General features: G+C 38.4%; 1 protein-coding gene and 1 non-coding gene across 2 annotated transcripts; both read left to right on the forward strand.

Annotated features, from left to right (window-relative positions):
• KPNA4 (karyopherin subunit alpha 4) lies at window positions 1-27,631 on the forward strand. The gene is made up of 17 exons (XM_054204402.1): window positions 1-347; window positions 9,043-9,087; window positions 9,965-10,054; window positions 10,146-10,175; window positions 10,258-10,310; window positions 12,547-12,642; window positions 12,771-12,856; window positions 16,205-16,291; window positions 16,890-17,059; window positions 17,155-17,199; window positions 18,536-18,667; window positions 18,882-19,010; window positions 20,648-20,752; window positions 22,370-22,441; window positions 23,155-23,317; window positions 24,467-24,561; window positions 25,711-27,631. The coding sequence occupies exons 1-17, from the start codon at window positions 279-281 to the stop codon at window positions 25,807-25,809; spliced, it is 1,566 nt and encodes a 521-aa protein (XP_054060377.1). The 5' UTR covers window positions 1-278; the 3' UTR covers window positions 25,810-27,631.
• Window positions 19,348-19,662, forward strand: LOC128912207 (small Cajal body-specific RNA 7). Its single transcript, XR_008467531.1, has one exon. It is a non-coding gene; the product is annotated as a small Cajal body-specific RNA 7 (non-coding RNA).
• Window positions 27,632-27,704: the final 73 nt, after the last annotated feature.

Here is a 27,704-nt window from a genome sequence, read left to right on the forward strand (position 1 = left end):
AGCGAGGCTGCCCCTCTTTCCCCCTCCTCCCCTCCCCCGCTCGCGCCGTCCCTCGCTACCGGCGCGATCGGCCGCCGGGGGAGCGGGCACCGCCGCCCCGTCTCGCCTTGCCGGTCGGCCGCGCCACATCCCGGCGGGCGTTGAGGGTTGAGCGGGCTCGGCGCTGGGAAGAGGGAACCCCGGTGGGCTCGGGTAGGGGCACGGGCCCGGGCCCGGGAGGAGGCGGAGGAGCCGCGCTCCCTCCCACCTTCCTCCTCCTCCCCCCCACCCCTCCCGCCATGGCCGACAACGAGAAACTGGACAACCAGCGGCTGAAGAACTTCAAGAACAAAGGCCGCGACCTGGAGGTAACCGCCGCGGCGCCGGGCGGGAGGGGCCGGCCGGCCATGGCGGCGGGAGGGGGCCGCCGCCGCCGCCGTGTGGCGTCTTTCCTAATCCGCCGGCGAGGGGCCCGCGGCGGGGCCGCGGCCTGCGCTGCCCGCCCCGCCGAGAGGCGGGAGCGCCGCTCCCCGCCGCCCAGCGAGGGAAGGGAAGGGAGGAAGGAAGAAGAAGGAGAAGGGGAGGCCGCGCTGTGGGGCCGGGCGCGGCCGGGCCGTTGGGCGCCGCGCGGAGGCGGGAGCTGAGGGGGGCAACGGCCGCCGCCGCCCGGCTGGACCCGCAGCGCGGCCCGGGGGATCCCGCCGCCCCGTGGCTGACAGGAACCGGGGCCGGGCCCCACTGGCCTCGCGTTCAGGGGCCTGATCTGGGGCCGTTCTGGCTAGGGACTAGCTTGGTGGAGGTGTTGCCGCCGTCAGCGGCCGTATTTTCGTACGGCTGTTACCTTAATTTCTTATTAGTGCTTAATAATCGTTCTTTGCGCTGAGTAGCCCCGAAAAGCCTGAGTCAGGCATTAGGGCCCAGTTGGGTGTTCTGCTGTAGGATACTCAAGCAAATAAATGAACTAGTTATTGCCTGTGCTTTATAGTAAAGATTATTATTAAAAAAAAAAAACAACCCCCCTTTTTTTTTTTAACAGGGTGAATGTTACTCTTTTACTGTTCAGTTTACTGAATGTAGGAACAGTTGTGGCTTGTAGCATAGAGCCTCTAAACTTTTTGGTGGCAGGATTGCTACATATATTATTTGAGCTGTGAAGGTGCATCCTCAACACAGCAGAAGAGATAATTGACATAGGGTTTCCTTAATAAATACTCAAATTTTAAAATTGGGTATCAATCCTCACTCATAAATGCTTGGCCAGGAGTGATGACTGGGGAAACTGGTGCAATATTGTCACTATAGGGTTCTGATCAAGAAATGGGCTTGGGCATTCCCATTTCTGGTTTTCACTAGCCTTAATGTGTGTCCCTGTAATTAGCACAATATTCTACTCTTTCAAATGAAGACAATTGTACAGTATTTATTTTTGCAAAGTAAAAGATGCACTTATGTTGCTGTCATTTGTTAAAACGTCTGCCAAGTTTCCCATCTGAGTATTTCAGAAGTCAATAACACCCTGATTTTTAACTTGTCCACGTATATTGATAAAACAATTTATTCAGTTATGTACAAAGTTTGGTGATGCCAAAGATGTTGGAAGTGGGAATAATTACTGCAGTGATTGCTCTGCTTACTGATAGGCTTGTTAGCATTGTTAGTAACTACTTGCCTTAGATGTTAATTTGTTTTTGTATAAATTGTTTTATTATCATTGAATAGACAATGTACAAGAAAGGCATCTTTAGTAAGGTGCACGGTAAAGCATATGCTGTCATAGGAGAAGATGAATTAATGGTAAAATACAGGTTGGAATTCATCTGCATTTTCTCTCCTTTGGTGCCTACGTACTGAGTCTTAAGGTAAGTCAGCTGAAGTAGGGAAGGTTCAAGATGAACATATGCAAGTAAAAAGAACACGTGTGTGTGTATCAGGAAGCAGGTAATCTCTTCAGTATTTTTTGAATTTGCTGATGCACTTAAATGGCCTACACAGTGAAAAAAACACTGCTAGGCCATGTTAAATTTTAGATATTGACATCTATCCAACAAATCCTGGAACATATGCTTGGTACCTAAAATAACTACCATGGATGGCTATTTTTCATACAATAGCTCAGGCTTATGGCTATCATTCTTGCTTATTAACTGCTTACACATCACATTTTTCATTAGTGTGAGATGTTGGTAATGTCCACTTATAGCCACATATCCTATGATAGCAACAGTTGCCAATCAGTATTTGGTTAGTTCATAACACCTGTGTTCCTGTGCTGCTTTTAGCAGAAAGATGTCTATTTACTTCACATAGGAAGCCAACATTTGATCTTTATCTCTTTCCCTCCTCCCACCTCCTTCACTCCTCCCCCTTTTTATCTCTGCTGAAATAGTGCATTTAGCCATTGGTTTCTTTTTTTTTCTTTTTCCATGACAGTTTACCTCCATTCGTCATCAGCAGACAAAGAATAAATCACTCTAGGTCTGGCAAATCCCAAATTAATAGATACTTCTAGAGGCTATGAAGTGTTGCCATGTTGCAAATTACAGCCTCTTTAAAAATGGCACATACATGATCTCATGGTGCCCAGATCAGTCCATTGACAGTTACATTGCTTGCAGTTGCTGTCACATTGTACTCACCTTCCAGGTCTTACATGTTCACAGAAGGTAATTGTATATCTTGCAAAAGACAGGAAATTTTCTGCATTTTGTCTCCTAAAGTGCTAAGCGTATGTGTAGCTTTTTGGATACTTAATGAGTTAAGTTGGACTTTCTTTTTCCAGTCCATATCAATGTGCTTCTAAAAATACAAATTCTGGCCTTGAAAAAGGGGAAAAAAAAAACCCCAACAGAAAAACCAAACCACACACACCTGTTTTACATAAGATGTTTAGCAAAATTCCTTCATATGCTTGAGCACTGGGTAAACATGCATGCATGGACATGTTATGTTGTAAACAATTGCTGCCATGTGTTTTAAGATGACAGATTGGTGGCCACAGTGGGAATAGAGGGATAAAATACTTCCTTGTCCTTTTCTCTTATTTATAGTACTGCTCAAAGAAATACTGAGTGTAATAAACTTTTTAATATCGTAAGAGTTTGTGCCATGAGAACAATAATTTGTAGCTAATACTAAGGCAGTATCTCTATGTAGTGTTTAAGATTTCTAGTCTAGTTTGTGCAGCATTCTGTTAAGGTTTTCCAAGATTTAAGAGGAGTTAGAGCTGTGGAAAAAAAAAAATTACTATTGTTACAGCACAAAAAGGAGACAGCCTTACAGAACCGCAGAAGTGGTCACACGTTTTTTTTAACACACAAACCTAAAATCTTACTTAAGTGCTTATTTGGACTCTTATATAAAATTATGCAAATGCCTATCTACTAGGAAAGCTAGTTCAGTTGACTTTTTTATCTTGTCTTCAATGGGGAACAGGTTTTACTTGGGCTTTTTTTTCTTCCTTGAATAAGAAAGGATTAGCTATTTTTTTCTGTTTATTGTGGGTATGGCTGTTATGATACCCAATTTTCTTTCCAACATTTGGAATTGAATAGTAATGTACAAAGACCAGGATAAGTGCAAATTGTTCATTGTATCTGCAATAGAGGAAGTTTTATGAGTGGTTTGTTTTTGAATAATTGCTGTTTAGTCCTGCTGCATGTTAGGGGTCTTAAGTGAAGCCTTTCTTCTGGGAAGGTTTGAAAAGAACGTTTGGGGTGGGGTTTTTTTGATTGCTTTGTTTTGTTTTACTGGGTGATTCAACATTTCATTTTCATTTGGTTACTGTTGCCTGCTGGGTTTTCTGAAAAGAAATAAAAAATATTTCATGCATATTATTTCTCTGGAAATGCTGGAAGAAACTGATGAGTTTCTGCTGGCCTTTTCTTCCCTGACTTGCCTGTGTGTTTGGGTGAGAGATTAAGAATTCTTTTAATAGTGCCAGCACAGGAGAAGTGTCAAATAGATACTTCTGCTCTGTAATTGAGAGACGCATGATGTGGAATGATGATAATATTGTAATGTAGGGTACTTCAAAACAAATGTTGGAGCAGCCATTCAATCTAGATGTTTTAAGATCAGCAATGTCAAAATTCTATGAGTTGCCCGTAGTGTTCACTGGACTTGTAATACTAATGGTATATTTGAGAACACCAGGGAAGCTTCAGGGGAATGTTATGAGAAATGCTGGATATCACAGGTAGTTAGAAGCTTTTCAACCTTTTCTGTATCCCACACAAAATACTTTGCTTGGGATTGAAATACAGAGGAACTGAAGGAGAGCAGGAATTTCGTTCACTGAGTTAGTTAAAAATAGGTTCCTTTAAGCTGAGTTGTAGTTCTATGGTGAAGCTCATCCATTTTGTCACTTAAAAATCATACTGAGATATTTGTTTTTATAAGGCATTTTATTTGGCATGCAAAACTTCTATAGGAAAAACTAGAATGACAGCATGTGCAATGTCATACTGATTTTTATTTATTTATTTGTAGCTGAGTCCCATTATAATTCTGAGGGGGGAATAGTTGCTGAGGTGTGTTTTCTGGTGGTGTCTTGTAGAGATCGTGTTGGCTTTAAAATACCATAGCACTTTTATCAGCGAGCTTGAGAGTAGACTTTATTGCTCCAGTCTGCAAATGAGACATAATTAGTATAAGAGGGAAGTAATGGCTGAAGGAGGGCCTAAATCACTTGATTAAACTGAATGTGAAGAGTGTAGGTTTTTACCCAATCCAAATATGAGCTTGTGTGTATCTCTGACAGGTTTTTTCCTTGTTTTGTAGTTCGATGCCTTTTATACCTGTGAAGGACAAGACAAAAGTTTCTCAGTCATTGCTGTGGTCACTGCGCTGGATGTTCTGGGTTATAGACTAGTCTTCTCAACTGTGGTCTGCAGACTGGGTGCCTTCTGAGTAGCAAGTGTAGTGATTAAGCAGTTTGTGCACAGGGCCATAACAAGTAGCATTTAAAAAAAAATAAATTTAAAGAGCCATACAGTTCACAAAATGTTTTGGGGGTAAATAGTAGTCTGTTTCTGCATGCACACCCAATCACACCCCCCATTTTTTTTGTTTTGTTTGTATTTTGAATCTTAGACCACACTAGTGCTAATGTAGAGTAGCAACTTTCTAGGAAGGAAGGATGGCTTAAGCAGTGCTCCTTTAAAGTAACTGTTGCCTTTGCAGTTCCACAACCGAAACAACGTGCCTTCGGAAACCACTCACTAGAATGAGAGGAATAGGTAAAGCTCTACCATTATTTGCATGCTGTCGGACCGTCCTGTTGTAGATGCATAAACAGAGCTACTTGGGTGAACTATTTTATAATAGCAAAAAAATAAAAACCCACCCTGCAAAACAATAAAGACAGGCTGTGTGTGTGATAGGGTCTGAGTTTCTGAGAAGCAGTGATTCAGAGAAAAGTGGAAGAGGGATCAGGATACGCTAGCTGAGCACAAGCTCCAGGTATATGCTAGTGTACTTAGAAAGAGCTAATAGGTCTGAGCTGTTTCCGAGTGTGGAGCCTAGAATATTTCTTCTGTATCTGGCATTGTTGTGAAAAACACTAGAATGTATTGGAATCCTGCAAGCATCAACTAACACAAGATTTTAATGATAAACTGAAGGGCTCAGTAATGACTAATGGTCAGAAAATAGCCCTTATGATAAAACTGCAGCTAAATATAATTGAAAAAAGGGAGGATGGTGGGGTGGCAATTGTAGGCTGACAGAGATTTGATCATTTGTAGCAAACGAAGAACAGGATGCAATTACTGAGAGCACCATGTGAATTCATGCTGAAGTGATGAGTGTTTTTAAATTGGAGCACTTTCCCAGGACCGTTCTGAATTCTGTAATGTAGAAACTTTTAAGTTGAGGTTAATTTCGTACTCACATTTGTGTTAGTGCAAGCTAATAACTGATTCAGTGAAGTCTAACAATCGAGTCAAATCTTCCACAGAACAGAAGGGAGAATCTAGCTTTACAATGCCATCTGCCGAGAAACCATTATACCTAGTTTTCTGCACTTAGAGCTGTTTTCCAAAAGACAGCACAAGTTGATCTTAAGTCTGTTTGTCATTTTAGTTTTTCCAAACTATCTGTTCCATTTCTAGGCTGGGATGATGATGCTGTAAAACTCCTTGACAGAGGTAACTTCAGTTCTTATTTATTGTGCGTTTTCTCTTCCTATGAGGAAGAGCAGTGACAGGTTGACCAGTAATAACTAGTTTGTCAACCAACTACTGTTTACACAGAAAATTATTTTAGTGGAGCCCTATTTCAGTAAATTGTTCTTAAGAGTGACTTCTTTGGTTGCTTGTTTTTCATGTGGAGGTTTTTCTGAGTCCAAGGTATGCAGGTCCTCTTCAGGAGCAGGCAGGAATTAAGACAAAGGGCCTGACAGCTTTTGTCTGGAGGGGGAACATTATTCTTGTTCCAGCAGAGTGCTGATGGAGTTACAGGATTTTTTTTGAGCCTGATAAACTGCATGTATGATTTTTCAAGTCAAGCTTTTGAATGACATGTCTGAAGCTTTTTTTCTTGGAGTTTCTGTTTTGGTCCCACTCATTGCTCCCCATATCTCTTGTCATGTGCATATGTGCTCGTCCTGAAGGTGTGTTACATCTGAGTTGGAATACATTTCCTGTTGGGCTCACCTAGTAATTGTAACTATTACTTTTTAATATCCCTTACAGCTTAATGACCATTTATAGTCGGTGTTGCAGCAATTCAGTCTTTCTACTCCTTGAAAATGTACATTGGGTCTTGCTCTTGGTTAGCAACAGCTTTTCTGTGACCAGTAATGTCATTATTGAAGTCTGGCAAGAGGAATCCTTCTTGGAGTACAGCTTTTCTATGGGTATGCCTGTGTTCTTAGGTTGCAGTAACAATCGTGTGTTGGCAAGGGGTTAAATAACAGTCTTCAGAGATTATCAGGGGCTTGGTACAATTCTGCAGTCTTTTTATCAGATATTTTTCCCTACTTTATTTTCTTCTTGAATATGCCAGGTTAGTAGACTTTGGAGAAACTACATTACAGGATGAGAGCAGGAGCCTGTAGTAGATAAGTCAGTGGTAAAGCTGCAGCATCTTTCCAAAGCTCCTAAATGGTGGATGATACCCAGTAGTGTATGAGCTTCTCAGGGAAGGCAACAGCACTTTGAGCACAGATAAATGATAATGGAATGCTTCTTGCATTCAGCTCTGTTTAGAGTTACTGTTCATCATTCAGGGGGGATGCATGTCTTTGCTGGTGAATCCTAGGCTATGCTTTTTTGGGCTCCAGTTGCATTACACCAACCTGCAGTTGTGAGCATCCTGTGGTGTGTGCAGCTGCGGGCTGCCCAGTGTTGAAGTGATGCACACTTGGGAGAGCTGAAGCATGAACTGCCAGGTGATGTTGCCAGTAGTCTGTGATCAGATGTTTGACAAAGGCATGTGTAGGAAGATAGCTGCCGGAGAAACTTTTTTCCATTTTTTGTCAGTGTAGAAACTTGAGTTGGAGCTACTATAAAACAACAAAACTTCATTTATGTATTTATAAAGCAGGCATTATTATTCAGAGCATACCTATTGGGCCAGAAAAGTATTAATAAAGATTTTTTACTAAAGTATGTTTTTTCCTGTCTTTAGAGATTACGCCTGTGAGATTCTCACTACCATTTGAAGAATTCTAAGAAATATCTGAAGTTTACCTAGCTATGGAGAGTAAATCCATAGCACTGGAATAAACTTTATCTGCATACTAGTAGTGTTCAGCGATAACTGTTGACCTCCTGTAGCAGACACAACTCTTTATAGGTTTAAAACTGAAAAAGCCATGGATCTAAGCTGCATTAGACTCAGTTATTGATTCTAATTTTGATTGACCAATTGAATTAATGTTCTTTAAAGATGCCCGTGTTTCCTGGAAACTTGCTTTGGTGCTTTTTAGTGTGGGACAGTTTATACTTGCTTATTATGGCTCTTATCTAGTTGTTCCAGGTGTTGCAGCTGCATTAGGTACACTTGTATACTTTGCCTTTTATATAGTGGGGAGCTATCATTGTGTGGGTGTGTTTTTTGCCCTCCTCTGTTTTTCTGATGATGAACTGCATTTTGGTCCTCGAATGATGAAAAGTTCTAACTCCAAAACAGTGGGAAACCATCCCTTCTTTTCCAGTGGCCTCCTTTCCTGCACATTTATTTTTCTTGTAACTCCTTCCTTTGAGAAGGTAAATGGTCTTGCTCAGAGCTGGGAATTTGATTCTGATGAAATGCACATTCCTTTTGATAAAAATAATTATTCTTGAGATTCTTTTTGCTTTAGCAGTTGTACTTTGTTTAGGTGAAGGATCACCTGCACAGTCTGAAGTTCAGCCTGTTTTTGAGCATAGCTATACGGTGACAGTTTTCTGTCTGTAGTGGATTGTGCTCCTTGCTGCTTTCTGATGGCTCAGCGGGTCTGGTGGTGTAGCCCAGGCGGCCGAGTGTCTGCCTGGGGAATTGCCTGATTCCCCTGCTAACCCGAGGAAATAAAGGATGCCAGCATCTTAATTAGATGTGTAGATAGGCAGTTGTGCTTGACTTTGACTGCACAGTTTTCAAGTTTACCAATATGTCTTTTTATAAAAGTGGCAGTTTTGGCTGTTTATGAGTTTTTGGCTCATGCTCTTTCTAAATGTGTACATTTAAAAAGCCTTGAATCAAGAGAAGGTTATAAATGTTGGTCAAACTTTAGTTTGCCATGTTGTCTATAATGCTTTTGGTGCGCTGCCGTTTTATGCGCAACTCCTTTCAACGTTGCCCTTTGTTAAAAGACACTTGTTATTTATTACCTGATTACGTATACCTCTCTTATTCAATATGAAGACCTAGGAGACTCTGTTTTACAATAAAATAATACAGGCAGAAATAACGTAGTTTTCTCCATTTTCTGTTGTATTTCCACTTTTATAATGAAAATTAAATCCTGTGTGTACAAATACTGTTTAAAGTGCATGAACTTAAAAATAGTTCTGCAAGAATTTTTTCAATTAATTGGTCTAGATTCAGAACATAATGTACTTTGATCTTGATTCTTTTCAGACTATGAGAAGACAAAGAAATGAAGTTGTTGTGGAGTTGAGAAAGGTGAGGTGACCTAGCATTATTTTTACCCAATGGGGTTTGGCTCTGTTGGTATTTCAGTAAAACTTAAGAGTTTTTGTCAAAGTCTTAAAAAAACAATGAAAAAGATGCTGTTGTGTGTTCTTCTGTAGTCTACCAAGGATACCATTGTTGAACTATCTATTTGTCTTTACTAATTCTATGAAGGTACTTTGGTTTAGAAGGAAGTTCTAAGGTTACCATACCTGGTACTATAAGTTCCATATTTTTTTTCCTGAAAAATGTGATTTTATTTGTAACCTATTGAAGGGAATAATTCTTGGCTTTTCCAGCTAGGTTTTTAATTTTAAAAACTTAAAAAAAGCTTATGTTTTTTTCCCTGGAAAATCAGATGTTCCTGCTAATTTGAAGACAGAAAGCTAGTTTCTGTTGTTGAACAGTAGTTCAACACACAAGTAAGAACAGAAGAGTATATGTGTGAAGATAACACTGTTTAGAATTGTTGGAAAACTAGCTCTTGAGAAAAGTCATCATAACTTGAATTATTTTACTTCTGGGATGAACAGAAAAGTAGCCTCTGGGAATTGCCCTGTGTTGCTATAAATAATGACAAACAGGTTGTAATGTCAGTGCTGATGGATGTGTGCATGTGAAACTTCCAGGAAAAGTAGTTACTGCAGTAGGTGAAGTTGGATGGAGGATTTTTCTATGAAGAAGCGATTTCCAAAATGTGCTTCTCTGTGCAGCCCGTTCCAACTTCTTGAAGGTTGGAAATTTTAACATTATCAATGAGAGCAGGTCTATGAGGCTCGTTTAAATTAGAAACTTCTATTCTCTTTGTAACATCCACACACACCCTAAATCAAATTTTTAAAGGTATTAATTAATTTTTGTCTTAAAGAACAAAAGAGACGAGCATCTTCTAAAGCGGAGGAATGTTCCCCATGAAGACATCTGTGAAGATTCTGACATAGATGGTGACTTTAGAGTGGTAAGAATTAACTTAACTCACAAGCACGTCTTCTTTTTACGTATTTAAAGGACATTTCTGATTTCTAACTGGTTTTGTCTCTGTTTTCTAGCAAAACACTTCTTTGGAGGCAATAGTACAGGTAAAAAAAAATCAGTTGTTTGAACATTCTTCATGTCATGGTGACAAATACATGAAAAATCTAAATTCTCTTTTTATTTCAGAATGCTTCAAGTGACAACCAGGGTATACAGTTAAGTGCTGTGCAGGCTGCAAGGTAAACACACTTTTCTCAAATGTACTATCTCTGTTCTTATTTTATTATGCTCTTAAATTCAGAAAAGGTGTTCTAGCTTAATTAGAAAAAGTATGTCATTAACTGATTTTAAAAAAAAGAAAACTTGATAAATTGAACTTTACAAAAAATATCAGAATACCTAGGTCCTTGAAGTAGTTGGAATTTTCATTACGTTTAAAAAGTTTATCTTAGTGCAATACTTCATGCTTCTCACAATTAGAGTAAAATATATATTTAGCAGGACTATAAAGTCTTTAGCTTTGAGTACAGAAAGAACTGGTCTAATCCTTTCTCTAGTTTTGTCATGGATTAGGCCACTAAAACCACTTTTAGCTTTAAGAGGAGCTCTATGTAGTTCTGTATATTCAATAAGCGATCCTAAAATACTCTTACAAACTTTGCTTGCTTAAATTTAGTTTTTAAGTGCTGTTTCATGAACTAGTGGGTGGGGGTTTTTTTAATTGTTGTAGCAGAAATCTACAACTTTGTTTACTGTCTGTGGTTGTGGAGGTTGATTGAAGTGCAAGGGAGGACTTCCAATCAAAGAGAAGCTGGGTGAACTGGATATCACTTTGACTTTTGGGAGTTAATGTATTTGAAATTGATAGGGGAAAGAACAGTTTCTGTGCCCGTTTCAATTGGACAACCTGCCTTCTTAAAAAGTTTCAACTTGGGGGTAGCATCATGTAGAACACCCTATTTACTATAGCTGATCTAAACTTGCTTAGGCTAAAGTACACTGAATTTTAAGGCTGGTTTAAAATTCAGTGGGAATGTCCATGTGGATTTCTTACTGAAAGCTAATTTGAAGTTAAAGCGGTGCGGTTTACATTATTGGAAAGGCATTGACGTATATTTTAGACGTGAAAACAAATGCTTTTTAGTCTTGCTTGAATCTGTACCATCCTTTGGTCTGAAGATGAAACAGGAAGGAAAAATCTTGCCCAAGTCTAACCCTCAAGACATACAACTGGAATATGAGGAACAGAAAACTGATTAGAAGTGCATAAGGAAAAGCAAACCCCAAACCAAACGAAAAACCATCAAACCCCCAAACCCTGAAGTTTTATTTGATTCTTGCAGTAGGGTTCTCTACCTGTTTCAGCAGGTGGTTTGTGAATAGACTGCACTATGGTTGTTTTGTCGCTGAACAAAAATCAGTATTAAGATTCTGTAATTTTTATGAGCTTGTGGGTGTAGATTGTTTTCACTTCAAAAAGGAATCTCCTTTACTTAGTTGGAAGTTGAAAATGCACGTCTGATTATTAGAAGAGTCTTCACATAGTCTTTGTTCAGATCCTCCCTATTTGCTTAGTTTTCTGAGGCATTTTGTTTTGCAACTTTGTCTTTTCATCTCTTCTCTTTGCTTGTGTTGCCCCCTTTAACACACCGGTGATACCTTTCAGGATAAAGCAGCAGTGGGAAGTTGATTTCTAGTTACTGTGTTCTGTCAAGCCTTTCATGTGTTTGTGAATAGGCTTGTATATGAAGAGATGAGTGTTTATAATATCTCTTACTACTGCTAGTAACAGTTTGGTGTGGCAGCCCAAGTTGTCTCCTCCAGGAAGCTTCCTTCATTCTTCTGAATTTCTTTGCTGCAGAATGATGAAGCTGAAGGGATTAAAAATTGAAACAAATGCGTACGGTTCTGTTCTTTGCAGTAGTGCTTTGTGAATCCTTGCTCTCTGACATTATGGCCTTAGTAAAGAGGAAACAAGTTTCTGCTTTTCCTCCCTTGTTGGGTGGAGGAGGAAGAAGCTACAGGAGGGTGTAACTGAATGACTCTGATCTTTATTTTACGGGCTGCTGATGAACTTCAAACATCATCAGAGAAAACATGGTAGCTGATATGGGCAATGATTGTAATGGCTTCAGGTTTTCAGTAGTTCAGTAATTTCAGTTTTGGGGATTAGTTATTTTCACTTAAAGTGGAGAAAACAAATCCCGCTTGGTCTTTGAGGGTATGAGAGGCATGCTGGGGAAGAACTTCCCAGCCCAGAAGGTAGCGCAGCAGTGGAACGGTTTGTCCAGGGAGGTTGTTGGATCTCTGTAAACTCAACTACAGGAAGCTATTGCTGACCTGATCTAGTGTCAGCAATAATCCCACCTTGAGAGGAAGGTTGGACTAAACAACCTCCAGAGATCCTTTCCAGTCATGAGTCCTCATTTTGTGATTTATCTGTTAAGTCTTGTATTTTCTTCTTTTCCCAAACAGAAAGCTGCTTTCCAGTGATCGCAATCCACCAATTGACGATCTAATAAAATCAGGAATATTACCTATTTTAGTGCACTGTCTTGAAAGAGATGACAAGTGAGTATTTTTAAAACCCAAAATGTTTAATTGTTGCAAGAATTCTTGGTATTTAACTAACGTGCCTATGGCATCTCATTTGAAAATTCATGGTACAATCATAATTATTTTTTTTTTTTACTTTGCAGTCCTTCCTTACAGTTTGAAGCTGCATGGGCTTTGACAAACATTGCCTCTGGAACCTCTGAACAAACACAGGCCGTAGTTCAATCTAGTAAGTTCAACAGTATTTGATCATTGATAAAGCACGCAGTGTAACTTCCACAAAAATAAGATCATCTGAATGATACTGTAAAGAGCATCCACACTCCTGTTCCTCTCTATCTCAAGCATGTTCACCAATCCACATGTTAGGGTTGGTCCTTTCATGCGATAGCCGGGATGGTTGAAATTGAGTTGTCAATCACAGGCACGTCGCTGAAGGACCTGCCCGTGAAGTCTCCTGCCAGATGTTCTACCTCTTCTCTGGCAAGCAGCATCAGTTGAAGCGCACATCTGCTTTTGTTCTTCATTTTCTCAGATTTTAAATTCAGTTGGGTTTCCTAATGGTGAGTAATCTCTTCTGGAAACTCACACTATTTTAGCGGAGTTGATATCTGCTGGTTTCCAGTTTTCAAACTTCAAAAAAAAAAAAACCCAACAAAAAACTTGAAACAAAACCAAACAAAAAAAAACCTAAAAAAAACTCCCGTGGAGGGATTTCCTGTCTTATTGTGAAGAGGGAGGAAAAGATGTGGACCAAGCCCAGAGGGTGCCTGACATCGAACTCTCTTCTAAGATCAAGTTGAAGAAAACACGCTGTCCTTCATAGTTTGAGGAATCTGAAGCATGGAAAGGAATTGTTGTTGGACTTGGAATCTGAGTTGCCAAGCAAAGCAAACTTCTCTTCTGTACTCTAAACATGTCCTAAGTTGAAGTAGTACTTCTGTTGATAAAGCAGAACTAAGTAGAAGTGACTGCAGGCTTCTTGAACTGGGTGAATAAAACTGCAGAGCTTCTTGAGACCTATGGAAGAATCAAGCATAGAGTAAAACAAGTTTTTGCCTAAAATTTAAGGAAAAAAAATCCACAAAACTTACATTACGTGAGATACCATAGCTTTAATGGTTGGAATCAGTGTTGTATTGCAGCGCACGCTGCTGATACCATTAGACACGGTGTGCTTCCAACAATGTAGAGGCACAGAATTATGCTTGATTTTTTTTTTTGTGTATTTCGCACCACCACAACCATCATATATTGACTCTCTTTAGAACTACTTGGAACTTCTTTTCAATGTAGTAAGTACAGTTCCTAAGATGTGTGGTGGTGGTTGAGTGTTGAGATGTCAATGTTTGTTACAAATATTCCATGACTGACGCTTTCACTTCAGTGATCAAAGATTGTTTCTTTTTCGTTGGTGGTGCTAAGAGACTTCTCACAAACTGTATATTATTTGCTTTATGTTTTGGGGGAAAAGAAAATGTATTCATAAGGAAGTTGTTAGCACCATCTTTGCTAATAAATGGCTGGGTGTATTTCAGAAACATTTAACTGGAAAAATAGGTTAATTCTCCACAGCAGATGTGAAGGTATTTAAGGCAGGTGATTTCAGATGCCTTATTTTTTTAGTTGAATGTATGTTTTGAGATTGCATTGGTTGCAAGATCAGTTGTCCTTTGCTCTTACGGACTTTCAGTGTTAGGAGCATTTTAACTTTGGTATAGCTTGGATTTGACCATTATAGTATGTATCTTTGCTAATACTTTTTCCTTTTTCCCATCTTCTTCCTCTTCCTTTCTCAGTTGCATCCTGACTTTTCTTTTGGAAATCTAATTAATATATAATCTGTCTCACACCTCTGATCTAGAACATGTCTTTTTATTTAAACCTTGCTTATCAATGGGTTGAAGATGAGTGCCAGATACAGTAATTGTTTCTTTCAGTGATGACCTCTGATTTGGCTAGGTCTGCATGTATGCACTATATTAGCCAATTTCATAGCTATAACATATGAAAGTATGGTTTATTTCTTGTAATGATTTATTTCAATGAAAAAGTAGGTCTGTTGTAGTCTTTCCAAAAGTATTTATTAAGATGCTTGATGGGGATGTTTTTTTCTGCTTGCATACAGGCATTGTAAAATATCTTTATTTAGTAGGAAATAAGAAATCTGTTGTGATTTGTTATTTCTCCAGCAAAAAACGTTTTACATTGAGAAAGAGTCTAACTAAAAATACCAGCCACTCTTGAAATACATGATCTAAAGAAAATGAGTGTTTCTCACGGCCTAAGTTGTCATTAGCAAATCATGTAAGCAAGCACTTTAGTGCTGGGGATGATAAAATAAGGATCAGTTATGTAAATGTGGTGCATGTAGAATGTGTTCTAAACGCGGGCTTAGCTTTAGTTCTAAATATTGGGAGCAGTCTCCTGTCTGACACCACGTAGGGTAGAAAAGTAGCTGGCTTGATAAGTTGTGGAGTTTTGTGTGTTGCCTTTTGAATCCCTTTCTTACTGCTCAGTCAGTTGGCTGCTTTTTTTTTTTTTGTCACATAGCAGTAGCATTTGAGACAGTCTCAAATGATCATTTATGTTGTTCTGGTATGTTAGATCATGGGTGTCATCTTGAGTAAAAACTGAGTGATATAAAAGGAGACTTCACATCGAGGAATGCATCTGTACTACCTTTCAGGAGGCCAAGATGACTAGATGTGTAGAAACAGCTGCTGTTGCTGTACACTTACCTTCATAATGGTTATCAAAAGATACTCAACGCAAAGTTTCAAAATATTAGGGAAAAGTACACAGTGACTTGGCGCTTAGTAGCGCATCTATGTCAGCTGTGAGAGTTCTCATGCAGTTTACCTTGCATGTCTACTTGTGAATGCTCAATCAGCCAGGCTTGCTCTTGGTAGAGCCACAGGTGAAGTTATACACCAAAGCCTTGCCTGGGGCTCCACGCTGGTGATGTGTACAGAAGATCCTTTGGGTAGTTGGCTTTCTATGTGTGCTAGGAGCAGCAGCAGCTGGCACATACTTCACTACTAGTAAAGATGTGATGAGGGATATAGGGTACTGTAAATCAGTAAGATTGAAACAAATCAAACTCCTGTACTTCCCTCTTACTGCATTACCAGTCAGTGTAGGTGTGTACCTACTGACTCTTTAGTTGGCTGATTTGCATGGGTGAGGTTGGGCTTAAACAGTTACTACTTTGCAGTTGGTTCTGATAGATAACTTGGCACGGAATTTCCAAATTCAATAAATATCACTAAATTTGGAGTCCTGACAAGCTTCAGTAAATGTGTGAGACATTCAGACAAATTAAATGTCAGGTTATTTTAAGATGTGCTTTCATAATATTCTGAAGTGCAGGCTCTATAAGAAAGTGCAATGAAGGAAGAATTGTTTCAGTATGTTTTATTTCAGTATCATCTGGGAAGTTAGTAAAGTTTTGACTGATCAGGAGAAAAATTTCTCATGCAGGACTGAAATTTCATTGAAGAGTTAATTACGTGAACTACTTTCTTCTGAGATGTATTTCTTAACAATTGCATGGGGTTTTGTTTGTATCTTTCAGATGCTGTGCCACTTTTTCTGAGACTGCTGCATTCACCTCATCAAAATGTTTGTGAGCAAGCTGTGTGGGCTTTAGGAAATATCATAGGTTTGTGTTATTCTTGCCACTAAAAACTTCTAAGTTCCTTTTGGTATTGAATGAATAAACTCATTAGGATTTTGTGTGTTAGAATTTGGAGATGTTCAAGTATGAGACAAAAGGCAGGATACAATGATAACAGTATCTCTTTCCAGGCTGTTTGGAACTACTCTTAGGATGTTTTAATATTGATTATAAACTTTGTGAAGGGATCTTCAGGAATACATTGGGGTATCAGTTGTTCCTGGTGGTTTGGCATTGTCTGCCATGCCTCTTCCTGTGCCCAGCACCACCCCAGCCTGTAGATCTGCTGTAAATCACGGGACGCTTTTCTGTTAAGAATTCAGCTAGTTTTAATGAGTAGTTCCAAATGAAGTAATTAGGCAGGCAGCCACAGGTCCTACTAAAGCTTTATGTAAGTGTCTTTATGACAGATATATCTATAGAGATATGTGTGTGTCTCTATGTTTATATGCATCTTTCCAAGGCCAATACTCTTTAACTTTGTACACGTTTTAAATAACTGAAGTTTTAAGTGTGTAGTAGTTAGACTTTCTGTGAATAGCATAGGATGATCTTTGTCTTCATAATTCTTTGTCTTAAACAGGTGATGGACCCCAGTGTAGAGATTACGTTATTAGTCTTGGAGTAGTGAAACCACTGCTGTCCTTCATCAGCCCATCTATTCCCATAACTTTCTTAAGAAATGTTACTTGGGTCATGGTCAACCTGTGCCGTCACAAAGATCCTCCTCCACCGATGGAAACCATTCAGGAGGTGACTGAATGAACTCACTGTTCAGTGTAACTAAACTGAAGTTGAGTATCTGTCTGCCTTAAAAATAACTGTCAGATGTTTCTTTTCCTCCTTAGATCCTGCCAGCACTCTGTGTTTTAATTCACCACACAGATGTAAATGTAAGTAACACCAATTAGAGCTGGTTTTGTGTTCTGGTATAGTTTTTTAGCTGAAGTGTAAAGCTTGTCATAATTAACTCTTTTCTTTAAAAAATAACTTTAAAAAATCTGCGATTTTTCTCTTCCATTATGGCAAACAGATTTTGATATCTTTAACTGCTTATTTTTAAGTATCAGTTATGATTTATAGCTGTTATTTCTCTGTATCTTTGCAAGTGCTTATTTGCATGTTCTTTCCCTAGTCTTAAAAATAAATGCAGTCTCGGTTGCATTGCTGTGAATGTTCATTTACAGATAAATACAAGATTTTTTGACTAGCATTTAAGTTTGAGGTTGTAATAAAAATCAACATAAGTGAAAGAAAAATTACTGTCTGCATATATAAAATGTTAGCTTTAGGTATAACTTCTGCAGTGTTAAATGTGAACATTAGGTTATTTTAATAGTGAAGAAAATGAGTGAGACTTTACTGAAATAGTGAAATAGGTCAGTTTTTTGCCTAAACATAAGTCAGAATTGTTTAAGATTAATTCTTTGCTTCCTAGTGAAGTTGTAGCTCAGTTGCCTAAGTTAATGGCAACAGTGCTTTTCCAAGATATGTTTAAATATATTAACTAAAGTTTGCACAGTAGTTAAAATGTATAAATTCTTGTATATTAAGTAGGTGAGATTAAGCTTATTTTAATTTCTTGAAATGGCTGTATTTGTGAATCAGTCAAGAACTGTCAGCTGAAACAACGCCCACTCAATTTTTTTTTTTTGTAAGCTGTCACTTGAAATGTTCGGTTTTACTGCAATTTAAATTGCCTTTTCTGCATATGAATACACACATGTATGCACACACACAGAGGAAATCCAGTTTAAGTGCTGCTGCACCAGATTTAAAAATCAAAGTTCTTAAATTTTGTGGAGGAACACCATATGATGTACAGCTCAGTGGCTTGAGAGTGCCAGATGCCTGTAGTTTAACATTTGCTAAGTCTTTATCTTTCTTCCAGGGGTGAGTGTTTCATATCTCACATTGTGCACCAGTTTTTCATGAAAAGAGCAGATATAATTGAATTACTTCTATTATATCCTTCAGAATTTAAGCTGTAGTTAGCAGTTTAGCTGTTTGTTATTTTTTTATCTGTCTCTATTCTTTGGAGCTAGAACATGTTGAACAACTGTTGTTCTGATTTCTGTAGAGTGGAATGTATGACGTTTGTAAAACAAAGAGGGGTTTTGCTGTATTGCATCAATTCTGGCTTCACAATAATTGTTTTATATTTATGTTATTTTTGGTAAGACATGTGATGCATCTGTACTAATTGAAAATACATGTTTTTACTGTTAGATATTGGTAGATACGGTCTGGGCACTCTCATATCTAACGGATGCTGGCAATGAACAGATCCAGATGGTGATAGACTCTGGAATAGTCCCTCATTTGGTTCCTCTTCTCAGTCATCAAGAAGTTAAAGTGCAAGTAAGTTTGGGTGACTTTTAAGGAAGTGTTGCTCAAAATGTAATACTAGAGAAAGTAAATGGTTTCTTTTTTATAGTTCATGTTGAAATAAAACTTTTTCCTGTGCAATGCAGCATTTGCATAAAACCTTTGGTGTTTTTAACTGTTACTGTTTGAAAGTATGTGCTCAGCTAGAAATATCTTTAAAAACTTGACAGAAAGTGTTTTGTTTCAGACTGCTGCGCTGAGAGCTGTAGGAAACATTGTCACTGGTACCGATGAACAGACGCAGGTAGTTCTGAATTGTGAAGCTCTTTCACATTTTCCAGCACTTCTGACACATCCCAAAGAAAAAATTAATAAGGTAAGTGACTGCAGAGGTTGCACCTGATTGATAACTTTTTCTATATTTGGGTTGGCTGGTTTGGATTCCACACAACATAGTGTGCTAGAAATTTGAATTATTGACTATTTTACCAGTTTATGGCAAGAGCAGGCAGGGTGCAGAAACTTTTCTTAAAGTTAACATCCATAGAAAAATCTCTAAGGAGCTGTGAACTTGTACTTGATGAGAACGTTGTTTCCTGATTCTTCTAATTGAATGTTTATGAAATTAAAGCTTTATATTATAATTCTGGCTGTTGACTTAAAAGTTAGAGTTCTTGATGTGTGAAATGTCACTTTAATTAAACTGACTCTCTTGGAAGTGATGAAATAGAGATAATTGGATGTCTCTTTGAGTGGAATGTGTGTGATAAATGGAATTTAAACCAAGTGGGGTGGGATGTGGGGAATGTATGTGTGTGTGTGCGCATGTATAGCAGAGGCTTCAAACGGGGGCACTGATAATGCAGTGCTGATTCCGGAGTGCATCTGAGGCATGTTGTTAAGTTCTAGGGTGCCACATCACAACATTGCCGATGATTAAAGCCCAAAACAAGCCCACCAAGACAAGCCTAAGCATCCTAAATCTCTAACAGGTTCATTAATGACAGTGATCCTGTGATCTGATCTGAGAGACTCAGTTAAATGAAATGTGAGAATTTCTGAATCTCATGTTGAAATACTTGTCTAAAAAGTTGTCATGCCAGATAAGCTGAGAGAAGGGAATTGAGGAGGAGTGATGGAGGGTTTCGAAGAAGGGAGAATTTTATCAACTGTAAGATTAAAAAAAGATGATGCTCTGAATACACTTAAAATTTTAAGCGAAACTGTGTGTGTTATTTCTTGACTAAACTATAGATTCCCGCTTAAGGGGCATGGGGGGGCTCTCGATCCTTCTTTAACATAAGAATCCAGATACAGCCTTTGGCTTAGTTCAAAATTTCAACTGTTAAGGGCTGGGGGGGCCTGCTGGGGGAAAGATCTCTTCTTACACGCTTTCTTAGGTGCCTGCTGTTGGTTATTGCTGGAAGGAGAGAGTCCTGGGTTTATGGACAGAATGATTATAAAGGGTCATATAACTTTACAGTATTCTTGAAAAGCAAGCATTTAAGTAATAGCTGTTGCATTTTCTTGATGACTAACACCAAAAAGAGAAACAGGTAAAGCAGGTAGAGAATGTGTTGTCTTCTACCAGTCATGTCTGGAAAGCATTTTGGAACTCATCTGACAATCAGCTGAAAACTGCTATAGCATTCATTCTCAGTAATGGAATCAATTCTGAGTGCTCATTTGTAGCCTTTTGACTTTTTGGGCTCCAAATAATTTTTCATTTTAATCTGTGGGTTTAAGTGTTTATAACTTAGTAACAATAAAAGACAGAAGAGCTTTGTGAAATCTCCTAAGGCAAGACTGTCTGCTTTGCCTGTATGTCTAGTCAACTTACTAGGAATTCAGCTATGTACAATCAAACTGATGCAATACTTGATTATATTTAAGATTCACTAGTGTATGAATTGTAGATCTAAAAATGTTACTGTATACAACCTTGCTGGAGTGGAAATAAAATACAATATAGAAGACTGAAAAAATAATTTCTCACTTCCTTTTATTTTGCAGGAAGCGGTGTGGTTCCTATCTAACATCACTGCAGGAAATCAGCAGCAAGTTCAGGCAGTAATAGATGCAAACCTTGTTCCAATGATAATACATCTTCTAGATAAGGTTAGATAACAAGAAGGATTTAACAGTTTGTTTCCTTAATTGGGAAAAGTGACATTGAATTCCTTGCTTCATGTTTTACATCATACTGTAAATGTGGGGGGCAAGGGGAAACTACGCTGAGCATTTTTCATATGTTGCAAGGTAAAATACGTTACTGTTGATATTCTTTCGTGAAGTGCTGTGAGGTGATGAGTGCCAGATGTATTGGGGAAAGGAAGCAGATCAGGGGAACCTCCTTCTTGAGTCCTAGATCTCATTTAAATTCCTTTTCTTGCTTTGTAAACAATGGGGGTAGAATTTTTTACTCTCACATGTAGTGGTCTGGATGGGAACAGCATTGAGTGAGTTCCCAGCATTTTGCCAAAGCTTAAGGACTTGATCCTTTTCTGCCCCCTGCATTATCTGGAAACATAAGGAAGTGCTCAACAGTGGCATTTATTAACCTGTTCATGTTACTGCATTTATGTAGTCTGAGAGTAGTCCAAGTAATGATCCTGTGACACATTATGGACTGGTGTTGTCCTGTCTGGTGGTTTCTTTTTTTTAAACAGGTAAAACCACATCAACAAAAAATAAGTGGCCATAGAAAAAAAAAATTGGAGCTTTTGTGTGTTCAGAGTTTTTCCCATAGAAAAGCAGCGCTCTGTGGATGTATGCTTCTTTTCAGTGATAGATGAAACTTCAGATGAATGCTTTTATTGTCTTTTTTTATTAAATTGTAAAGTCAAGTAGTTGCTCACAAACACTCCTGAATGCTTTTCTCATGCTCTTTGACTACTAGAGATTGAATTCTAATGGTTCATCATTTGGTACTTCAAATACCTGAATTCCTTTTCAGTTGCTGGATGTTAGTGTCTCTTAAAACATTAGTTTCCAAACCATGTTGTGCTCCCAGGGATCTGCCTTGTGAGAAGGGTAGCTAAAAGCATGTTTTTAAACGGGAACAGTATGACATTTCTATCTTTCAGACATTTCCTTCTTTTTGCTTTATTCATTACCTGATTTTTCTTTCCTGAAGTGTGTAAAGAAGCCAGAAATACCAACTTATGATGTGTTCAGCTATGGCAAAGATGCAATGTCTTGTGTCAGTGTAGAGGCTGGGGATGAGACTGAAGAAGCACTTGTCTCTTCCCCAAAGTAATGTATAGCTGATCACAAATAGTTCTGTTAGCTGCCCGTTTATTGACCACTGAGAAAAGAGTTGGAGATCTTTCTCTTTAAATTTAATAAGCAGACTTGTGTTGACTAACTTCAGAGGCAGGTGCAGTTATAATATGTACAGTCGTTTATCAAAATTGACACTTACTGCTTATCTCTCACTGTAATGTATGACAACTGTTGATAAGGAACGTGAGAGAGTGGAGTACTACAGTTTTTATTTACTTTGCAAACAAACTTCCCTTCCTCTGGAAGATCTATTTAAAAACATGGTTGCCAGGAAGGGATGAACACTCTGTGAATAGACCCAAACATCTACAGCATTTGTTAGTTTCCCTACTTACTGAAAACTGATATGGTGATACCGTGCAGAATGGACTGTAACAAATAAAAGCTTTACTGGACCACTACATAACATAGAAATTGGAATGATTATTTCTGTTTATGGTTGTATTTTAGGGTGACTTTGGTACTCAGAAGGAAGCTGCTTGGGCAATAAGCAACCTAACGATCAGTGGAAGAAAAGACCAAGTGAGTCAAACCTCAAGAAGAGGTCCATTATCATTCTTGGGTGCCTTTGAGAGAGACACATCAGCTGATGTGTTCGGACTTCTTCTGTGCCAGGATTATGAATGTCTGGATTCCTCCCCTATTCAGTAACTCTTCCCTTTTCCACAAGGGGTTTAAGAGTGAACAGTTGTTGTTTCTGGAACGACCCGAGATTAAGAGTATAGATGGGGATTTGGATGGAAGCTCTTCTGTTAGGGTGGCCTGGTAGCTATCAATGACTACATTCAAGCTCTGATGAGATTCTCCGTCATTCGACATCTCTGTCTTTCTACTTTTTATCCCTTATGGATAAGAGTGTGATAGTTATAATGATAGTGGCCATTGAGTAGAAATGTACTAGTTTATTGTAAGCATATTAAATTTGTGGCAGGGTTGGGGTGGTGGTGTCATTGTTCAAATATTAGGTTGAAACTCTTTGTCTAATACTGAAAAATTCACAGTAGCTGTTATGTGTGTGTTCTAGACTTGAAATATATTTGTAACGTAATTCATAAATGTTACCTTCTTATACTCTGAAACAAAAATTTCTGAAAGTCACTGCTACGGAATACTTGTACCTTGTTGTGTACCTTTCAGTACTTCGCCTTTGTTAAACTTGTTTACATGTGTGCTTGTGGGGCATTGTTTGCTTCTGCCACGCTTCTGATTTAACCATTTGCTTTTTTTCCCCTTAGGTGGCATACTTAATTCAACAAAATGTAATTCCTCCCTTTTGCAATTTGCTGACAGTAAAAGATGCGCAAGTTGTGCAAGTGGTTCTGGATGGACTAAGTAATATATTAAAAATGGCTGAAGATGAAGCGGAAACCATAGCCAATCTTATAGAAGAGTGTGGAGGTATGATGCTTAGTATTTTGATACTTCTTTTTCAGAAATCGATGGTTTGGCTTCCTGCCACGTGCATATGCTGTTGGCTTTATACTGTGCTGGTACAGATGTCTTAAGCAAACCTTTTTTTAAAAGTGACCTTCTCGTGCCTATCAGGTGAATATATGTAGCTTTTCCTAACTGATTAAGTTTATGATCAGGTAAAATGTGGAGGAGCTGGATAATGGCAATAAAGTTTTAGGTGCCAATTTTCTAACAGTCTGGTGTACTCAACAAATTAGTTTCTGTTAATGTAGGGATGATATGCTTACCTTAATCATGCACAAGTCGTGTCCAGGTGAATTTGGGGAAAAAATAAAATTTTATGTATAAGGGTTGCAGAATTATGATAGCTTTAATTTCCTAACGGCCTTCAGACTTTCTCTGTATTGGTTGCTATTTAAGTTGACTGAAATCTTCAGTGATGAAAGAACAGGGGTATTAGATTTGGGCCCAGGTAAAAAACTGGGATTTCATTAATATAGAGTTGAATAGTCTTTAAATACCAAACCTTGAGCAGGGGGTAAGCTTAATTGATCGGTGAGGGAGGGAGAAAAGAGGTGTTCATGCCTAAAGCTCTGCTTGTCAGAACTTCAGAAATATTTATGTATGCTCTACTCGCGTCTGCCAATAACTTACACTGTAGTACAGCTATTTGCTATATAATCAAGCTACAGGTCAGTAACAGATAGCGTGCGTGCCTACAACAGTATGTGGACTTAAAATGTCACAGCTTGGAGCTGTCACACCAGGTGCTGAAAAGATGTTTTTGTGAAAAGGGAGGATGTCTTAGTGCTTGGCCCTGGCCATATTTCCTCAGATTAGCGTACCCACTCATAGCAAGAAGTGAAGGGAAGTACTATCATCGCTAGAATTGACTTCGTACAAATTTTTTTGTCCTGGGATGCATTCCTCAATCTCTGATATATTTCCTCAAATCTCTAAGAAGCTTTTATGCTTTAAGCATGTCAAATGAATTTAACAGCATCTTATTCATAGTCGCTCTATTCCTAGCTTTGTTTTTAATTACTTTGTGTGATGAGGCTTTAAGGAGACAGAGGTTGTTTTGCCTGAACTTAGTATTTTAACTCTATTACGTTTCTTGTGTATTTGCTGTAGGCCTGGAGAAAATTGAACAGCTACAAAATCATGAAAATGAAGACATCTACAAACTGGCTTATGAGATCATTGATCAGTTCTTCTCCTCAGATGATGTAAGTGTGTAATAGCTCTGCAATCTGCTTTTGTAATTGTTTGTTTATATTTATAAATATGGCTGAAGATAAAGGCAACAGCTCTAAACAGTTCTGTGACATTTGTTTGGTTTTTCCATGAAGAATGAGCCCTTACTTGAACCTGTTGCGTATCTTACCATTCTTCATGATGAAGTGTCTAAGGATCTAATGCCTAATTTAAGCCTCATCTCTAGGGATTGAAATATGAGGCTTTGAATAGTTCTTCTGACTAAGCTTGACATTTCACATTTGATAAGCTCCTTGCTGACTTGAGTACCAAATTTGAGATTCTGCTTCTTAAGAAACAAACTATTTTGAATGTTTTAGTGATTTCAGAGGTAGGATGTGCTGATCAAGAATGTTGTTTTCAGTTTAAACATGTATTGTAAATCAAAGGAAGGTTTTAGATTTGTATGCGCTTTGAATCATAAGAGTTAATTGCATATAAAGGGAATGCAATCATGTTGGTCTGTGTCATGAATTGAGAAGGTTTTCTACTTAATTGAAGAACTTTCGGGAGCAGATTACGGCAAAAATGGTAGAGCTCAGTTGTGTTCATGCCCTACTGTCTGCATTGAAGTTTATTTTGTGCTAGAGTTTCACTTTTATATGAACAATAAGATGCAAGTCTTGTTATGCAAAATTTGAGTTGCTAATACAGCAGGACTTGGAATAGAATCTAGTGTCGATTTGGTAACCTGTATACTAGGTATTTAAATTGAAACTGTGGTTTCGGCTTAATCCTTACTTGATTCAATGGTACTGGTCTTCTCAAGAACTGACAGTTTATAAGCTGGCAATAAGGATGACGCATGACTGACAGAATACTTTCCAGGAGTGAAAACTGCATAAACAAGAGAGACCATGGATGGTCTCCCTAACAAGGGAGACCCTAACCCTAAACAAGGATGCCATGTAACCTGCCTACTAAATACAAGCTAAAACATTTTGGCGTAAATTACTTCATCATTGTAGTGTTTTTCCTAAACTGGGGGAGAAGAATGGCAAGACTTGATGCGAGAAAGTAGATTAGGTGAAGAGATAGATGCTCTTTAGGATTATCTGGCTGCTTTTCAGTGAGGCTTTTGTCTTTCTATTCCTACTCATAATGTTCTTGTTCTGTTACAGATTGATGAAGACCCTAGCCTTGTTCCAGAAGCAATACAAGGCGGAACATTTGGTTTCAATTCATCTGCCAATGTACCAGCAGAAGGGTTCCAGTTTTAGAGTGGTATTTTGGGAGTTAGGTACAATGCAGCACTGAATAAAAAAAAAAAAAGGTTTGATCCATCAATCTTGGCTCATGGGATCCGCTGCTGCATTAAATCGGGAAAGAAAATGTGAAGATTTCATTTGGAATCACAGAAAAGCCCAAATGAAGTCAAGATGGCGAGTGGGTGCGAGTGAGAATGAGTGGCAAAATGTAATGAAAAACTTCACACTGAATGCTTATTTAGATTGTTCAAAGAAAAAGGGCTACAGGTCAAAGATCTTCAGTGCCTGAGAAGGAGCAATGACTTACTAGAGCAATTGGGGGAAATGCAGTACTATCATCATCAAGCCTTGTAAGCATAAGAGAATAGGATGCCCATATAAGTCCAAGGAGAATGAGCCCAGGCCTTGCTATGAAGCACCGTGTGAATGGACAACATTGAGTGAATGTCTGGACTCGATGCTGTGGAGCCAGGCTCGTGTTTCAAATCGGGGGCTCTTCAGTCCTGAAGCAGGCTCCTAGTCCTGGAGTGGCGTGTGTACGAGAGTATGGTTGTGATGCTGTATGTGAACGCATGCAAGCTTGATTTGCCTTCAGGGGGCTGATAATAAACCTAGTAAATCATCAAAATGAGTTCATAAGTGTTAACTTACACTGGACACAAAAGCAAAGACCGGTTTAGCAGCAGACTCTGGTTTACTCCTGCAGCCTGTGTTTCTTTTCTGTTTTTTTTTTTTTTCCCCCCTCTTATTTTTCTTTTAGTTATTTTTAATTTCTTTCCTGTACGGCTTATTAGTTGTTTGTAAAGTCAGAATTTCAGGAAGGCTTCCCTGTGCATTTGCACCAGATGAATGTTTGATGTTACGAAAAGCTTTCCATATCATCAAAACTAATTTGTAGATTTTTGCATGCAAAAATCATACATTTCCCTTCAAATAGACTGTGTTGCAGTACACAAGTTGCCATAATAGTAGAAAGCAGTAAAATGTGGTAATAAAAATCTCATCCTTTTCATTTTCAAAGATAACATGAAGACCTTTGCATGTGGTAATCTACAGCATAGTTCATTTTTAGATTTTGTTGAGTCCTGTAATCAAATGTTTCCGTTGTGGTAGAATACCGTGCTGTGTTTCAATGTTACTTGTTTTCAAACTTTGTTTTCTATGAAAATGATATGGAAACTTCTAAAAATGAAATTTGGTGCATATGTACTGCCGAATAAAGACCGAAAAAGAGGTGTGAATAGATGTACAAATCAAGTCATGGTTTGAACACCTTTAATATGCCTAATTCAATTGTTTTAGACTCTTTTTATCTTAGATGTAGGCAGCCATGAACAATCTATTTTGAGCCACTTTAGAGAGAAAACTTTGTATTTTTAAAACTTGCACAAAAAGGATGCAAGTGTTTTTATAATTGGAGTAATACCTCAGTTTTGAGGTTCTGCACACTAAATTAAAGGTGAAGTTACAAATTTGTACAAACTGAACTCTTTATAAGGTGGCTCATTGTAGGAAATGCTGTGCCTTCCCCTTTGAGCACAAGTGTTGCATGAACAACAGTTTGCTATAATAAAACATACCAGATTAGCCACCATTAGCATCTATATCTACCTTGTGTTTTAAAATCAACTGGTAATTCTGAAACACTGTAGAATGGATAAAGATTATTTTGTGATCATAACTCTTTGTTGGACTAGAGTATTTTTGCAGCATTCCTTGTCATCAGAAACATGGTTAAAGTTTAAAAATAGAAGCAGCGGAAACTAGCTTGTGAAATTTATCCAAGTAGAGTGCAGGCTAGGCTGTCTTGGGGAAATAAACATTAAACTTGCAACAGCATTGTATTTAGTGTGTCTTTGTATATGCTCTCCAGCTTTCATCAAAACCTGAAGAACACAATTTGAAGA

The sequence above is a fragment of the Rissa tridactyla genome, chromosome 6 (genome assembly GCF_028500815.1).
Source record: "Rissa tridactyla isolate bRisTri1 chromosome 6, bRisTri1.patW.cur.20221130, whole genome shotgun sequence".
NCBI classification, from domain to species: Eukaryota; Metazoa; Chordata; class Aves; order Charadriiformes; family Laridae; genus Rissa; species Rissa tridactyla.

Excerpts from the sequence above, each read along its gene's own strand:
- KPNA4 (XM_054204402.1), top strand. The coding sequence starts at position 279 with ATGGCCGACAACGAGAAACTGGACAACCAGCGGCTGAAGAACTTCAAG. Across the intron at positions 9,088-9,964 it reads TTGTTGTGGAGTTGAGAAAG|AACAAAAGAGACGAGCATCT; the intron begins GTGAGGTGACCT and ends TTTGTCTTAAAG. Across the intron at positions 22,442-23,154 it reads TCAGTGGAAGAAAAGACCAA|GTGGCATACTTAATTCAACA; the intron begins GTGAGTCAAACC and ends TTTTCCCCTTAG.